This window comes from Strix uralensis, chromosome 23 (assembly GCF_047716275.1).
Source record: "Strix uralensis isolate ZFMK-TIS-50842 chromosome 23, bStrUra1, whole genome shotgun sequence".
Taxonomy (NCBI): Eukaryota; Metazoa; Chordata; class Aves; order Strigiformes; family Strigidae; genus Strix; species Strix uralensis.
The window spans coordinates 6,130,054-6,146,822 of record NC_133994.1 but is presented as its reverse complement, the minus strand read 5'-3'; the positions used below and the strand labels follow the sequence as shown (position 1 = coordinate 6,146,822).

General features: G+C 46.4%; 1 protein-coding gene across 2 annotated transcripts; it reads right to left on the bottom strand.

Annotated features, from left to right (window-relative positions):
- Positions 1-2,017: 2,017 nt before the first annotated feature.
- AGTRAP (angiotensin II receptor associated protein) lies at positions 2,018-11,631 on the bottom strand. 2 transcript variants are annotated; one of them, XM_074892705.1, is made up of 6 exons: positions 11,453-11,631; positions 6,312-6,346; positions 5,963-6,074; positions 5,147-5,345; positions 4,879-4,917; positions 2,018-2,908 (listed from the first exon to the last, which is right to left on the bottom strand). In XM_074892705.1, exons 1-6 carry the CDS (start codon positions 11,477-11,479, stop codon positions 2,802-2,804), a joined length of 519 nt encoding a protein of 172 aa, XP_074748806.1. In that variant the 5' UTR covers positions 11,480-11,631; the 3' UTR covers positions 2,018-2,801. The 2 variants fall into 2 exon arrangements, with proteins under 2 accessions (XP_074748806.1, XP_074748807.1); XM_074892706.1 differs by lacking the exon at positions 4,879-4,917 and having other exon boundaries at positions 11,453-11,630.
- Positions 11,632-16,769: the final 5,138 nt, after the last annotated feature.

Sequence of the window (16,769 nt, the reverse complement as noted above, 5' to 3'; positions counted from 1 at the left end):
GCTGCGAGCCCGCCCCAGCTGGGTCGCTGTAAGCAGCTTATCCCCCGCGATTAGCACCGCCGCCTGCCACCGGGGCTGCAGATGGCGGCGGGAGCGCGACTCCGGCCCATGGCTGATCAAAGCTCTGGGCCGAAGGCGGCCCAGACGAGGCGGGGCGCGGCGGGCCGGGGCGGCTCCCTCAGGGGAGGCGAGGCGTACCTGCGAGAGGGGCCCTCACCGCCCCCGGGGCAGCGCCTCAAGACTGGCGGCACCTTCGTCATCCTCCTCCTCGCCCTCCACGTCCCGGCTCCTATCGGCATCGCCGGGTCCCGCGGCCGCCCCCAGGGGAGCCTGGGCCAGCCGCGGGCGGGCTGGGCGGGAACGGGGCCGCCTGAGGGACGGCACCGCTGAGGGAGGCACCCGCCCCGGGCGGGTTGTGGTTAATCCCAGAGAGCTGCCAGCTCAGCACGGGGGGAAAAAAAAAAACAAAACCCAGCACATCAGGACCCGAGGATTTAAAAAAACCAAAACAAACCAAAAAAACCCGAGCAGAGTATCGCACCTGCTGCACTGAGGAGACCCCGCTGACAAGCTACGAGGAGCCCCGCGGTGAAGCCAGGCTGCCGAGAACAGCAAGGCTGTGCTCCAGCACGACAGGCTCCATGAATCCCCACACGCCCTACTAAATCAGGTATTGATCCGTGAGCGCCTTCATGCTTATTGTAAGTACTGCCGGAACAAACACCCTCCTCCTCAGAAGCCAGGAGAGGGGCCTCGTTTTTATCATCACCTCTCTGATTTACTGCCCAAAATAGGTATCCTTGAGGCATGGTAAGCCTAGCGTATCTCCTGCCTTGCTCTGCTCCCCTCAGCTCCCAGTTGCGCTGAATTCTCCACAGAAAAGCAAACAGAAGGTCAGCTAGATGGCGATCAATAGATTTTGTGGTGTCTTTCCCGATGGAGAATGGCTGGGAGGGCCTCACTAGGTGTAACTCTTTGTTCATGCAAATACACAAAAAGCATTGCGTTTAAAATAGTTGTTTTCAGTCTGTGCTTCACAGGTCTAGGGGAAGAAAAAAACCTGAGCATTTAAATGTGTTATTCAGGGATCTGTGCTGTCACTACACAGTTCTCAAGAGCTGAAAAAAACATAAATTGAATATAAAGGCCTGCTCTGCAACTCCACAAGCCTCAGACATTTGTGCCTACCTATTCTTTTTTCCTCCCCATCTGATCACAAGAGCAGACTGATTCCTATTCCCATTGCACGGCAGCCTGCAAAATGAACGCACAACGCTCATCTCGAGAGAGTAGTAAACCAGACTATTGCACTTCTGTGGCATTTACCATGTGTTTGGTCCAGGCATAAACGATGATGGTCCAGGTACAGCAGCAGGTCACTGTAGTGCTTGTGCAGCATAGCGGAGGAAGCATCTGCTTACGTTTAAAGCGATGAAACTTGGGAGAAAATTGCTTGGCTTTAAAAATACAAATGCTGTGTTTCTAGAGGATAGAGCAAAGTTAACAGGGCTCTTGATCACTGAGGAGTCAATGCAGCAGCAGGTCTTGTCAAGAGAAATGCAATTATAGAATAACAGATGTAAACTTTGAAAATGAACCTGCTTCAGAAAAACACAGATCTTCCTAGTATTTTCATTCTGCCAAAGCTGACATACTCTTTTTCTTCTGAAAAAGAATGCCATTGAACATTTATTTTTTTAGGATTTTACCTGAAAGCCACAGCAGGACAGATTTACTGTGCATAAGATTAGAGTTTATAGTTTGTCACACCCCACAGAGCTCACCACTGCAATGTAAACAAACCCATCTTTTCTTTTCCCCAATCCTCATTTTACTAGCCCACCTCCCCACACATTTACAAGCAGTACCCTCTACTTAGTCTGAGTAAAGCTTAGACTAAAAGCCATCCATCAAAGCCCTGTAGACTTCCCCCATAATGACTCTCCCGGACTGCCTGGCTACAGTCCCAAACCCCCAGGAATACCTACATTTTCAAATGAGACATAGGCGACCAGTGTAACTTTTTCTAACACAGAAAAACTGTGTTCATTTTATAATTTTCTTAGAAAAATGTAACATTCCAAATTCTGTTAAGATAGGCAGCTGAAAACAAAAGGACATTTCAAGGCACAGAGTATCTATAAGCTACATTCAACAGGCATTTTAAGTATGCTGAAGGACATTCAACTTGCATAAAATCATCAGTGAATAAAACCCGAGACTAGATACTGGGAGCACGAGCAGCTCCCTGGCCCAGTAAGAGCATTTTATACCAACCCCAGCTTTGGGCAAACCACCACAGCTAGCATAGGGAGTTACAGTCATAAATCTTAGTTAAATAACACCATCAAAACCAGCTCAGGAACTCCCAGATGTTTCCTGGAAACATATCTGCATAAAAGCAGACTAAACTGTATTGTTTAAGGGCAGTCCAAAAGCCTTTTAAAGATATCTTGTCCAGGAATATTTTGAGCAGTTCCCTTACTTACAACAGAGAGGATGCACAATGCAAGACTTGGAAGGCTGCAGAAGCTGCATCCACTCACACAGAGGAAGGATTTAGGGGGAGGGAGGAAAGGAGAATACCAGGATTACAAAGAGTCACAGTGTTTAACATGACATCTTTGAGATCTTCTGCACTTACTGCAGGAACCCATCTTCAGGGAGGCAAAGAAATGTAAAATCAGATTGTCTCCTGTTTGCTCAGTAGCAGGTCTTGCTCCATCAGCACGGACATGGGAAGAGCAGAGGGCCAGACTGGGCAAGGGAAGCGTCCGTTCTCCCCCCTGGTGCAGAGAGCCTCAGTACGGCGGCTGGGCTGTCTTGCTTGAGTCAGGCCACTGTGGAGGGGCATCCTGCTGATCAATTGACTCATAGGTGTTGCGATCCCGGCCTGCACGGGTGACACCTGAATGGAGATGGAAGAGAACAAGCTTGGGAAAAAAACAAAAGCACAAGAACTGAATCCTCTAGAAGAAACCAACAGCTCAGGAGCACACCACATAGCTGCTCTACCAGCTCCCCAGCACCCGTGTTCTGTGTTCATCACTACACAGGCAGGAGGTAAGAAAACTCATCCTTCCAACAAAGGCAAAATAACTGAGATCCATTTGAACATGCCTCTTCGTTCCCCAACAACTGTTCTCTTAGTAGCCACATGGCTGTGTGAAAACCAAGACCCACAATACTACACAGCAGCATAACAGGCTCCTGTAATAGCATATTTCAGCAAGATCAAGTTTGAGATCTAGCGGAAAAATGAACAGACGAAAACAGAAGCAGCAGGAACTATGGCTAGCTGACAGCACAGATTTAAGAGCATGATTCATCCATGAACCACTCTTCCCAACAACGCAGCTATGCCTCAAGCGTGCCACACCATGGCACTAAATTTGAATCCAGCAGTGCTCCCAATTGCACTATGAACAATTTGCCTGTGGTACAAGACTGACACAAAATCACATTACTGTCCATGGGATGAGCAGGGAAAGAAGACAGAAAGACAGAGAATGTGCATGGACAGCTATAGGCCCAGCATCTGCCTTGGCTAGAAAGCAATGTGAATCAAAGGTGGGCCCCAAACCATATCAGAGGCTTGTTTTATGCAGCAAGGATGCTGCCAAGCAACAAAAAGGGATTTTGTGTGGAAAGAAAATGAGACAGAGATCATCAGGAAAAATGCAACACTGTTAGGTTCAAAAGGAAAATGCCAGATAGCAGGAAAATGAGAGAGGAAATTTGTCAACCACAATTCAACATAAAACAACAGCACAGTGTGTACTGAGAAATCTTGTGAGAAAGTTCGGGAGAGGATATGAAACTGCAGTGTCTGAATTCCAACCTGTGCCTGAGAGGACACTCTCAGACAGTGTCATGCCTGGGATAATATGGTTGAAAAGTGTCAGTGTTGGGATAATGTGGTTGAAAAGGGGGAGTGCTCCCAAATTCCAAGCAAAGGGATGAACTCCTCAATGATACCTACACTTTCCATGGGATACAAATGTGAAATCCCAGTTACAAGCACAGTGAGCAGCTAATAAAACTTGGCACAAACATGGCCCACAGCAAGGCACTGCAGTTGACTCACAGGCTTTCTGACCCAGTTAAGACAGATCTGCCTGGCATTTGCACAAGCAGCTGGTGGAAAAGACACCCACCTTCCACTAGCAGAGAGATGCAAATAGCACACAGCACCCCAAGCCATGGTTTCCTTCCATGGCCTCTCCTCCTCTGCACGTATCCACCTCTTTTTACAGGAAGTGTTACCTTCTTTGCTACCACCAAAGCAGCACAAGTGTCAGCTTTCAAACACTGTAATGCAGTTATACCACCCTTTGTCCTGCACAGCCTTCTTAAGAAGGCAAAAAGATAACTGTGCCAGGCTGCTGGTTTTGCCAGGGTGAACTCTAACACAGCAAACAATCCTTGGCAGCTGCCCTGACATGAACTAGCACCAGGCAAAGAAGCTGACTGAGACCCAGAACATCCAGCCACAGCCCCTTCTCTCTGGAAGGCTGCCACGTTATCACTTAGCAAGTACAACCAGGAGACAAATGAGTGCCTCCAGGCAAAGTCCCACAAGGTAAACATCAGTCCCATTTTGCAGGTGAGGAAATGGAGGTCCAAAGCAATCAAGATAGCTAGGACATGTAAGGCCCAGAGAAAGCATGGAGTTAGAAATCCAGCCTCTTTCCCTCCCATGCATAATTCAGCTAGAGGGGATGCTGCCTCTGCTTTCCCCCAGAAGGAAAAGAAAGGCTTGGCAAAGAGAGAAGGACACCCAAAGGCTTCCAACAAGCACACACAAATGCAGGAGGAGGAACAGAGGAAAAGCTTCTCAGTTATACTGAATAAGAGAGACAGCAGTGTTATCAGTACCATTGCGGGCAAAATGGCTGTCAGACGAGGACTCCAGGTCTGCAAGGGAAGAGAGGAAGAACGTAAATTTAAGGCCTAAGACACACCAGAACCACAAAATGGAAGAATGCACATGAGCGAGAGAGAGCGAGCAACCCACACCCCCCTGGAAAGAGGGTCTGAATCCAGCTGCACAGAGCTCAGGCTGAAGGGTCCAAAGTGCAAGGCGGTCTCCCTAACACCTGAGGAGGTGGCCCACACTGACATGGAGGCAGAGGAAGCATCCTACCTATGTTAAAGGTGTACTCTCCTCCACGCTCCCGATACATCCGATACACCAAATAGCAGGACACAGGTTTGAGGAGGAGGCTGAAGATGGCCATGCCTATACTGAAACGCTTTGCATCGGTGAGATTGTTGTTTGAAGGGTAGAAGACAGAGACATGAATGATGTCTGTGAGGATTGTGAGCAGCAGGCCCGTCAGGAACTGGAAACAAGGAGAGAACGGGACATGAACTGAATAGGGGATTAACCACTAGGAGTAACAGACAGTTACAGCATGTATTTCCTGCGAGATCTGTGTTCACACAATCATGCCTTCACCCCAGTATTACGCATTGCTAACCCTTGACATTGCCCCAGATAGACAGAGATTCCTAAATGAATGATCCTGTATTTCATGCATTTTCTTCACATCTGTCAGACACCTTCTCATGATATGCTCCAGGATTGTTTATTTTTGCTTGCCAATCTCTTTAAAATTCAGAAAAGGGTTTTATTAAAGCCCCTCCAACTCAAGCATATTAAACGCTTTGAGTCCTCCTCTTTACAAGTCACAACAGCAGGTAAAAAAAGAATCAAGTATGCCCCACCTCTGAGAAGCAAAATAAGTAATAGTGAATGCTTCTCACCATGGTTTATAGTGCTTAGAGATTTATATGCCCTCTTAAAAAAAGCCAAAACAAAACAACCCCAAACAGGGAACTTGACTTGTTCACTGCTGTATTGGGAACAGCTGAAAATGATCGCTTACTCAAAGAAGCTGTCTCTGCCCTCCACCCTCTCCCTGAGCAGCCTGGTGGAGGCATATACCCTCACACTCACCATCATGATGGCATCAAGGGAATCTCGCTGCACAATGGCCCAGATCCCCACTGCAAGGACACTGAAATTTCCCCAGGCATAGGAGTCTGGAAACATGTAATTCATGCATCCCCTGCCAAATAAGACACACAAAAAAAAAAAAAAAAAACAGCCCACATTCACAATAAGCCTGCAACAGTTTGTTTGCATTCATCCCTCTTCCCATACAAACACCTCAGTCTTAGATTTAGGATCTTCTTGTACACAGACAGGCACAAACAGAGAGTTCTGATTCCCTGAGAATGTCCCATTCCTGGTTTGAAGGAATACCCTCTTCTCACCCAGGCCAGGCCAGTTACCAATCACTCACCACACTGTGAGCAGCCAGTGTACCAGAATGATGGCCTGTGAAAAAAAAACAGGAAGACAGGTCAGCAAGTTGGGAGAACTCTGGGAGGATCAACATGAAATGACACCACTTGTTTCTGAGGGATGAGTGGAAGAGTGCCCTGCACCCATGAACCAGTACAGAAAGCTGGCGTAGCAACTGGGACGGTGAAGACACAAAACCATTTTTCTCTGCTTCTGTTGCTGAGTATTTCCTGTGGTGCTACACTGCAGTCATTCATTATTGTTGTCATCTCTTGACAGCAGCTGATTCAAGGCCCACTTAGTCCTTTCTAAATGGGTTATTGATTTTGGAACTCCAGAAGAGTTTGTACAGAAAGCTGGGCAATCTGATTCACACTATGCTAGCACAGTTTATACACGACCAATCTGGCATCCCATCACTGAGAAGTCCATGGATAGTCATGCCTGCAGCTCCCAGCAATTTCACCTCAGTCCTCAGTAAATTCTCCTTTTACCTCCTTCCATTCTGTTCAGAGCAGAGGTTCAACCTCACTGCAATATTACAGACCTGAAGGCACCTTCTAGGAACCCGAGACCCTGATCCCACCCTAGCACACAGCCCTCTTCACTCCCAGTGAAGCCACCAGGGCCCAAACACTGGCAGTGCCTGAAGTAGCAACAGAAGAATGCTGTCACAGATTCTTTACTTTGCAAATGTCCTTAATGATCCTGATCCTTGTGCTCAAGGGGACAAATCCAAGAGAAAGCATCTTACTGTAACAAGTGACACAAGGATTCTCTTCACCAGCACTTGACATTTCTGTAACCAAGGAGACATACTCATACATGTTTATTAAGACAGCAAATGGGAACATGAATGTACCACTTCAGTCTTTTTCTGTACCTATATCCACGTGCTCACTCACTTTTGAGCCTGCTGGCCAAACTCAACAAAGGGAGATCATTCATACTCACTCTCTAAACATTTGTGAAAACAAGAATAGGGAAGACAGGCTCTACTAGCAGCCTCATAAAAGAAAGGCTGAAGCCTGGATATATCAGAGGATCCATGGGAAACAGACATTCTTCCATTTTTTCTAGCTGTGAGAAAGGCTCCAACTGGCATTTATACTGACCTCGATATAAAGAAAAAAAACCACAACAAACCACCACCAAAACCCCTCTGAAGCACATTCCCCCCACATACTCCCACATAAGAAAAAAAAAAAAAGAAAAAAAGGAAATTGGGAAATGAGTAAGTAGCAAAAGGCTAAATTACTCGGTAGGCACAGGAAAAGCTGTATGCAGACAGGAGCATTAAGACACTAAAAAAAAAATTAAGATCTACTGACATCCCGCTACATTCACTGACTTAAAACATCTATCCATGCTCTAACTTAATACAAAACTAGTTGCTGGAGGAGAGAGTTAATAACCAAGCTGTGAACACGAGTGAAGCGCAGCCAGGAAATCAACAGGAGTGACGCGTCTGCTGGGGCTCGTACTGCTCTGCCGAGATACCACAATGTAGATAGATGTCTTATCGTAAGACAGAGCTCTTGCTTCACTGCAGTACCCTAGCACATCTACTGAGCATTCACCCTGAGTAGCCTAGACTTTGTCATAACTTCAAACACTGCTTAAACAGATTTTTATTAATGATTTTTTTTAATTGTTCATGAAAGCCTACAAAATGCTTCACACCCCCCCCCCCCCCCCCACTTTCCCTTCTCCCAAATTGTACCACGGAGACCAGGCAGAAACTGCTAATCAGTAAAATACAAGATGTTCTCGGGTAAGAATGGAGACATGCAAATAGCATTTACTCAAGAGACTATCACAACATCAGGGAAATTCTTAATTAGGTAGTATTTAATTGCATGTTACATACCCGCAAGACCCCTCAAGGCTCACCGGTTAACATAATTAGGCAGGGTGGGTTTTTTTTTTTTTTTAAGCTGTCTAGATCAATATTGCAGTTATTAAATTATGAAGCATGCTTAGTCATCAGCATAAAGTCAGGCAAACTAGGGCTGATAGTATGAGGGACTGCTGAAATAAAAACAGGGCATTCCCTTCCTGGTTATTAGTCCAATTTACCTGACAGTTCTTCAGGGCACTGTGGAATTAGCTGGCGGTCGTGGTATGTTTTAACATAGAAAATGTAGTGTTAATGAAAAACATTCTTTAAACCTATAGGCACTATGTGAGATTAGATAATTTGCAGGCAGTCTCCCGATGAGACAGCAGAATTTAATTTTTTTCCATCTGTTCAGGGACTTAAGTCTGTACCTAAGAAAGGCATACATTTCTTCTTTTGGGAAAATAACTAACACTTGAACTACTGCTGAGAGCAGAAAATAAGAAAGGTGAGACCTTTGTCCCCATCCTTTCCAGGCAGATGGATGACCATGTGATTAAAAGCATCCCATCAGAAGTTGGGGAGAGCTAAAGGAAATCCCTAGCTCCTCTGCAAATCCCACCATGTAATGGAACTAGTTGCCAAGCATAGAAAGAGCCTGGGTCTGCACGGGTCTTGTTAGATGGGAAACTTTTTCTAACAGGAACTCACTCCATTAAACATGCTTCAGCACAGAACCTAGCATAAGGTTGAATTTTGACTAAATTAAAAATTACATGGTTCCAAATTACAATTATTTTCTTGGAGTGGCCATTTGTGAGCAAGTCAGCTGTGAGGATGCTCCTCATTGTAACAGTAATAATAATGAGAGTGGTTAGGCAGTGGAACAGGCTATCCAATGAGGTTGTTGTGGCTCTATCCTTAGAGATTTTTAAAAGCCAGCTGAATATTGAGTTGAGCAACTTGATCTAACTTTGAAAGCTTTGCTTTGAGCAGGAAGTTGGACTAGATGACATACGGAGGTCTCTTTTAATCTAACTTATTCTATGATTCTGTGACCTAGCATTTAAAAATGCCCAAGTACAAAACATATGTTTCCAGGCACATGGATTGCAGGGCATTGTCCAGGCTTGATCAGACTCAAACTTTGTATTTCAAGGATCTGCATAGTTATTGCAATAATCCTAGGTGTCAAGCATTCACTGCAAAAATATGGCTATGCTGCTTCCCACATGCTTTGCTGAGCATTACTATTAGAACAGAGCCAGTAGATGCTGTTTCATGAGCATGTTCCTCATCGACTCCAGGGCAAAGCCTGCTACATTAATTTTACAGCTCTGCAAGTAGCTTAAAGAGAGACCTCAGGGCTAAGACATTGCTATGTTCTGGCACAAACACAGCTCAGTCATGCAATTTTCTTGGAGCTACTTCTATCACGAGGCTCATCTTTTTAATCTCACAGAAACTGTAAGCAGATCATGCCAATGAATAGCAGTAGTGTGTGTTATTTCCAGTCCCTTTCTGAATAAGAATCTTTCCCACCTTTGTGATATGTTCCAGGCAGGCAGGCCCTAACTCAGGAACAGTACAAAGACGCAGGTACAATTATTAACTCCCCAGCTCTTCAGCCCCAGAGCAGTACCGGCAGACCTGACAGCAAAGGAATTTAACGCTGAAAACAGCTTGCCCAGGACAAGCTCACTTTTATCTAGGAGGAGATTTGGGAATGGTTGTCTGAAACCAGAGAAGAAAGGCAACTTTTTAGTTGCACTGTCAGGGTGACTTATTCATTCCAGAAGTCTTGCGTTTTTCAGCTCCCCTATATCTCCACCTCCCATGGCAGAACATGTATTTCATGATGGCAAACTTTTAAATTAAATGTCCTTATTTTTTACGGTTGTTTTAGCATGGGAAACAAATAAAATCAAGTCAAGTTAAAAAACAAAGCAGAAGGAAAGAGTTTTTAATCTTCCTAGTGCTCTTGGAATCACACAATAATCCAAACTTGTCAGAGCAAAGTATTAGCTAGTTTCCAGAATGTAATACAATCACATGCCAGGCCTTGAAAAATCCATTTGCTTACTTGCCTCTAACAAGGGAAGTTGCTTTTCTTGGTGAACTAGTAAGAGGAGGAAACATCATTATATGAACGCCAAGCTTTTATTCAGCAGATGCATGAATGCTTTCATGTACAAAGCTGAATTCATAACGGCAGCTGAAATAATACTATCCTCCCACCCAACCTGTAGGCAGCCTGCTCCAAGGCCACTTCTCACAGCTTTATGAATCAATAGCAGAAAAAAAACCTGATGTGATCAGTGATGCTTTCATTCTCTTGGCAAAGTTTTAACTAAAGGAAGCACCTGAAACTTGCCATACCCAAACAAGATCTACAGAGTAGTGAAGCTGAAAACAGACACACACACCTAGAAATCTCAGGGCTCTGAAAATACATAAGAGGAAAAAAAAAGAAAAAAGAGGAAAATTTCATCTGTCTTTCAGGGAAGGCTTCAATATCAAACACCAACATGAAAAGCAAAAAAGTGATTTTAGCATCCTCCAGCTTCTCCACAAGGATAAGCTTCTTCCCAAAGTGAAAAGTGTAACTGTTATAGTTACTTCCCATTTCTCTGGTTACCAGATAGTCACCGAAATTTTCAAATTGTCCCCAACTGAAGCCTTCCCCCCCGCCTCAACAGAGAAGCAATTTCAATTATCTACTGGATGATAACCCCGAAGTAACTAGGATCAGCTTTCTAAGCTATTTTGCTTGACAAGCAAAAACTTTGCTCATGATCTTGTGCAGTGTTTATCCTGGATTAGCTCCGGTCAGCTGAGCTGCAGACCTCCACGGACAAAAGTTAATGACCAGCCATCGTCCCAACCCAGTTCTTGGCCACTTTAGCAACTGCCCTGAAGCAGGAGAGAACCCTGGAGTCCCTGCTGCCGACCTTAGTGACCAAGAGCTTCTGCAACGCTCGCCCATGTGATGGAGAAGGTTTAGCAACACCAGGCGCTGCTCCTCCTCCGAGGCCTCCACGTCTCCTGCCCCAGCGCAAAGCCGGCCGGCGTGCGAGGAGCGGGGCAGGCCGGGCCAGGCGCCCGCTGCCCGGGTCGCGGCCCACCACTGCCCACCCCCCACCCCAGCCCTCCCTCCCGCTCCTCACGGCGGGGCCCGGGCCAGCGCGGCGCAGCCCCGGGCCCCGCCACGGAGCAGCGCGCTCTCCCGAGCCCGCGGAGAGCGGGCGGGCGGCTCACGGGGGCGCGCCCGGGAGCGGCCGGGCCCCGCGGCCCCCTACCTTGAGGTTGACGGCAGGCAGCTCCATGGCAGCGGCCCGCCCGCCCCGTGACTCCCGGCGGCGGGGCCGCCTCCCGTGGGGCTGGGCCGGGCCCCACCGCCGCCACGGGCTGGCCCAGGGGAGGGCGGCGGGGCGGGGGGAGCCGGGACACCGCCCCGCCGGGGCGTCCCTCGGCGTCCGGCCGGCCCCGGCCCCGCCGCAGCCCCTCCGCCGCGGCGGGACCCCGGGCGCTGGCGGCACGGCGGCGGGGCGGGAGGAAGGCGGGGGCCCGGCCCCTGCCCCGAGCTGCGCCCTCTGCCACCACCGGTGGCTGCACGGTGGTTCTGGAGCGGGGCTTTGTGGGCTGGGTGGCGAGTGGTGACCTCTTGTCAGACGGCCGGATTCCGGGCGAGGGAATGGCCCGGGTGCTCTGGCTACCTGGTGTGCATTGCACAGCACCTGGTTCCAAAACCACGAGGGTAAAAGTGTGCCTGGATGAGTCTGTTCACTCCCAACACCCAGCCAAGCGATTCTTCCTGCTGCTCACCACCTAACCAGCCGAGGGAAGGTTTGACATCAGACTTGGACTGTAGTCAGTGTCCACTGCGTGTATAGAACTAAGCGGCTTTCTGGAGGAAAAGAGAGCTTTTGTGCACACATCAGCACTATGACAAAAAGTTGAGGAGTGACAAAGAGACTCTTGATAAACACCAATAAATAAAGGAATTGCAAGGTGCTTGTGCTCAGCTGTGTCACACAATAACCAAGTGAAGTCAGGGTCCGTTTTCAGGGCTGAGTGCTGGAGTCTCTAGCCATGTAGCTAGAATGGTTGCTTCCTCTGACCCTAGATTTTCCCCTAGAACTAGGTGACTGAACTCTTTGAAGCCTGGTACAAATCACGAGTTTTCATCTCTCATTCTGAAAGAAAGCTTGTCCCATTTTAGAGCTAGGGAAGTTGGTAAGTGATCTACCCAACTGCACATAGCACAGCTATAACTTAACCATTTCCTGTCTGGTTCCTAACAGCAGTCTTCTCCCCAAGTATGGCAAATGAACTATAAGAGAACCAAGAAGTCAGGATGACCTCCCCTCAAACCCTCCCTTTCTTGCCCAATGTATGCTTTACCCATCTGCAGTGTAAGACTACAATGTTTTACTGGGTCAGTTGCTTTTTGTCATCATTTATTCTTACAGAAAAGATGGGGTCTCTAAGGAGTGAGCAAAGAGTCAGAAGTTCATTGCAGAAGCTGGATGTGGAAATGCATGAGTCATCCTTCAATCTCATTTCCAGTCCAAGCAAGGTTATGCATGAGAATCATGCAATGCTGAACCTACGCTCAGACATTCTCAAACAAGCCACAAATGTAGCCCTATCTAGCCTGTCCTTCACTGTGCCGGGCGTGCTATTGACTGCGAATATGCATCACACTTGAAGATCTCCCAAGGCAAAGCATTAAATGCCAAAATGAAACAACCTAGAAAATATTAACCAGAGGAAGCAGCAGAACAAAATTGACTGGCTGCATAGCTCAGAACAGCAGTAAAAAAAAAAGTCTGCAAAAGCCCCCCTCCCAGAATCTCTGAATGTGCCACGTTACCAGATGAAAGATTGAAATATAACTCATCTATTGCCACATGACACATCATCTGTGACTTCATTTTCATTTGTGTCTTGCAGGGAAGCCCTACCTCTATTCACACAATTAGTGGCATTAGATGGGATCAATGCTAGTGGCCCCAGTAATGTCAGGGACTGGATTTTACCCTAAATGACAAAAAGATGTCACACCTGGCATGAGAGGAAAGATAAAAGAGAGACTTTGAATAGCCATATTGTTGGCTCAGTGTTTGGGTGTGAAGTGCAATAGCGATGCCCTTCCACCAGGATAGGTATCTGTCAAAGGAGAACTGTTTGTTATAAAGACAAATTCCACTGTCCCAGTTTAAGAATAAGCACTGTTTGGATGCAGCAGTATGTGGGCATCTTTGCTCCTTTCAGCATTCTCACTCAGTCTGAATGAGACAGTCTTATTATCATTTATGTAGCATGAGCCATAATTTGGATTGATGTGACTGCAGTTTAATGCAAAGCATTCGTTTCCCCTTGTACAATAAAAGCACTTTACTTCATTTTGTTCATCAGTGTATCATGCAATTAATTCAGCCCTGGTGATTATATCCTGGGCTTGCATGTCATGGACTCAAGGGATTTAGAAATGTCTTAATGATCTCATGGATATGAAAACAATGAGAGCTATGATAGACATTATGCATTTGCACGTCTCTCACACCTATCTGATCTGGGGGTTGGTTGTTTTTTATCTCTGCTGTGCTTTGCTTGTACCCTGTAAATTGCTTCTCTGTGTAACCTGCTGTCTCTGTTCCCTTCCCTAGGCATGATAACTCAAAGCAACATAAACATGGTGAGAAAGATAAGCAGCAAGTTGAAGAAGACCTGCAGGGAGAAACAGACGTCCGACCCGGGGGACTAGAAACAGGGTACAGAGATTGTCCTGACTAGAAGACTGGTCCAGGTAAGTCCAGCTCACTGCAACTAATATCCAGCAATTAGCTGCTTTAGGTCGAATATATTGGTGGTATGTCTTGTGCAGACTGAGTAAAAACCTAATACACAGTTGGCTCCCTTCCTGACAGCACAAAAGTGAGGCTAATAAGGCAGAAATGCTTTCCTTTGCGTTTTCAGTTCACGGTACCCTTGGTGGGTAAGGTGAGAGCAATTCCATGGAGAAGCAGAGGAGCTAATACAATTGCTCCTGCTGTCCTTACCTAGCTTGTGAGGACAGAGACAAGCTCACCCCTCATAGTTCTGCCCTTCTCGTCCCTCACTTGGGGTCTAGTCTGAAGGTAACTAAAGACTGCAGCTGACATCGGTGTCTTTGAGTTGTGCCCCTGGCTGTGGAACTGAGAGCAATGAAGGCATCAGCTTGGCACAAATGCATATGTTATCGATAGAGCCTTTCTGAATAAACAGTGAGGAAGGGCATATAGAAGTTGTCCTGGCTCTATAAACTCCCTTTTAAATCCCAATGGGAAATCAGCAAGAAACATTATTTGGATTGGAGGGGAAATGGAAAGCGTTTTGTAATGCTGGTGGGGAGCCTCCTCCTGCAACTTCACTGCAAAACAGTCTATGGCAAGATGATTGGGGGAGTGGAGAGGGTTACACTAATGTGGTATCTTGACAAGCACACTTGAAAGTCCTTTCCAATCTCAGCAAGGAAGAGCTGCTCCTCTATTTCTCTAGAATCTAACTAGAGCTTTGAGATATAATTGAGGGACTACTTTTCAAGATTTACTGGCAATCTAGAAAATGAACTGCCATACCAAAAATGGGTTTATGTGGTACATATGATCACTCAGAACATTCCAAAGAAACAACAGCCCTCATTTTTTCTGATAAAAAAGTATGAAAGCAATGCTTTTTCCAGGCTTTATGTAGCAGAGAGTGACTGGCATGGACTTGAACAATTTGTTACAGCATGGGTTTGAAATTGAAGCACTTTCACACTGTGGATTGACAACAGGGTAATTATTGGGGGGGGGGGGGGGGAGGGGAGGAGAGAGGGTTTCAATAAAACACCCCCAAGCTAAAATGAATGCAGACTATTACAGAACTGAGACAGAGTGATTCCCAAGTGTTTTAATTTGTGCTTCCACTCCTTGTCTCTCTTGCAGTCATCATTTTGGCAACTGCCAGCAACATCCCCGAGATTCAACAGCATTTGCAGAGCAGGCAGCTGCTGAGATGATTATGTCAAATCAGCACGCTGTCCTCTCTTTTCCATGTGTAATGATTCTCACCCTTGGAGAAGTGGTTTAAAATGATGCGTACCCCTTGGACTCATTGTGAGGCTGCTAACAACAGTAGCTGTAGAGAGGAGTTTGGGTGGGACTCTGTCACTCACCTTTCTTGCATGCATGCCCTGCAATTAACTTCAAAAATTATTCCACAGAGCCCTGCTATGGCTGGTTTGGGCTTGATCCAAAGTCCTTTCAAGAAAATAGAAAATCTTGCAAGAGTTCTGGCTTAAGCTCTCTGAGGGTAGTAGAGAAGCTGAGCTTGTGTGAATTCTTAATTCGAGTTTCTTAAACAATCAGTTGAGAAGAACATATAAATCAAGACTTGCTTGACATTTGTCTCCCTCTCTCTTGTTCAGACCTAATGCCCCCAAAGGCAGAACTGTCACTGACTGCACTGCAACTGGGAGATACTGGGAAGGAAGGGAGAAATTGCTAAATGTAACCCAGTGATACTGTCGCTCTGCAGCTGCTGTCATGCCCTTGAGACAGCACAGAGCGGCACTAAAAACCTTTGCTACACTCAGAAGTGGGTTGGACTTGTACAAATGTTGCCCTGGGGTTCTATATCACAGGCTGATCTTGCATTCCACACCTGGGCATGCTATGTACACAACAGCTTTCCTTTGCGCTGCAATTGCGAAGTCAGTAGTTGATCTGGCTGATACATAAATCAGGTTGTCTGATTCTTTTCACACTGCTGTGCCTGTGCAGCATGTGCCTGTGCTGCTGCTCGTCCTTTCTGCCTCGCCTCTGCAACATCACAGTTTGATTCAGAAAGAATGCGTCTTGGTCACGGGCTCTCTTTCTGAAACTGCAATGTGAACGTTCAGTCCAGTAATCCCGTGACTTGATTTATAATAATTAATTCAATTTTCACTGACCTTACACATTTAACTAATGCCACCAATTAAGAATAATCTGTTCTTTATATTCAGAGTTAATAGCAGACCAAAAGCTGAAAAAGCAAGAGCTGAAGAAGCAAGTCTCCTTTTGGAGTCTAAAAGCTCTGGCTTCAAATTCAGACTTGCTGTTTAAGCCTGCTTGTATTTCACATGATTTGCAACACAGTCTTGCCCAAAACACTGCTCGTGATCCTACAAGGATTCTGTATGTAGTGTATGGGGCAATGAATACTTACATCTCCAAGGATAAAGACCCCTGCAAAATTTCCTGCTTTCTTTCAATTGCACTGTTTCAACTGGATCTCTGCTCCTATATTGGAAAGCAGTGTGGTATCAAAACCTCACTTTTGATAATGGCTGTGCATGCAGTTCTCATCGGTGTCACACAGACCAGGGTTTGAGAGCTCTGCAATTGACTCTGATCAATTAAGTCCTTTTTCCCTTTATGCTTCCACTGACAATAGTACTGGCAGCACCACCCACTATTCTGCATCTGGGCTGAGGGAGGGGCTGCATTTCTCTCTCTGGGTTAACAAATTGTGTCCTTGCTGCTGTGGCACAGAGCTGGAGCCAAACCACCTTTCTTTATTCCTGCCGTTTGGGCTAAGACTGTA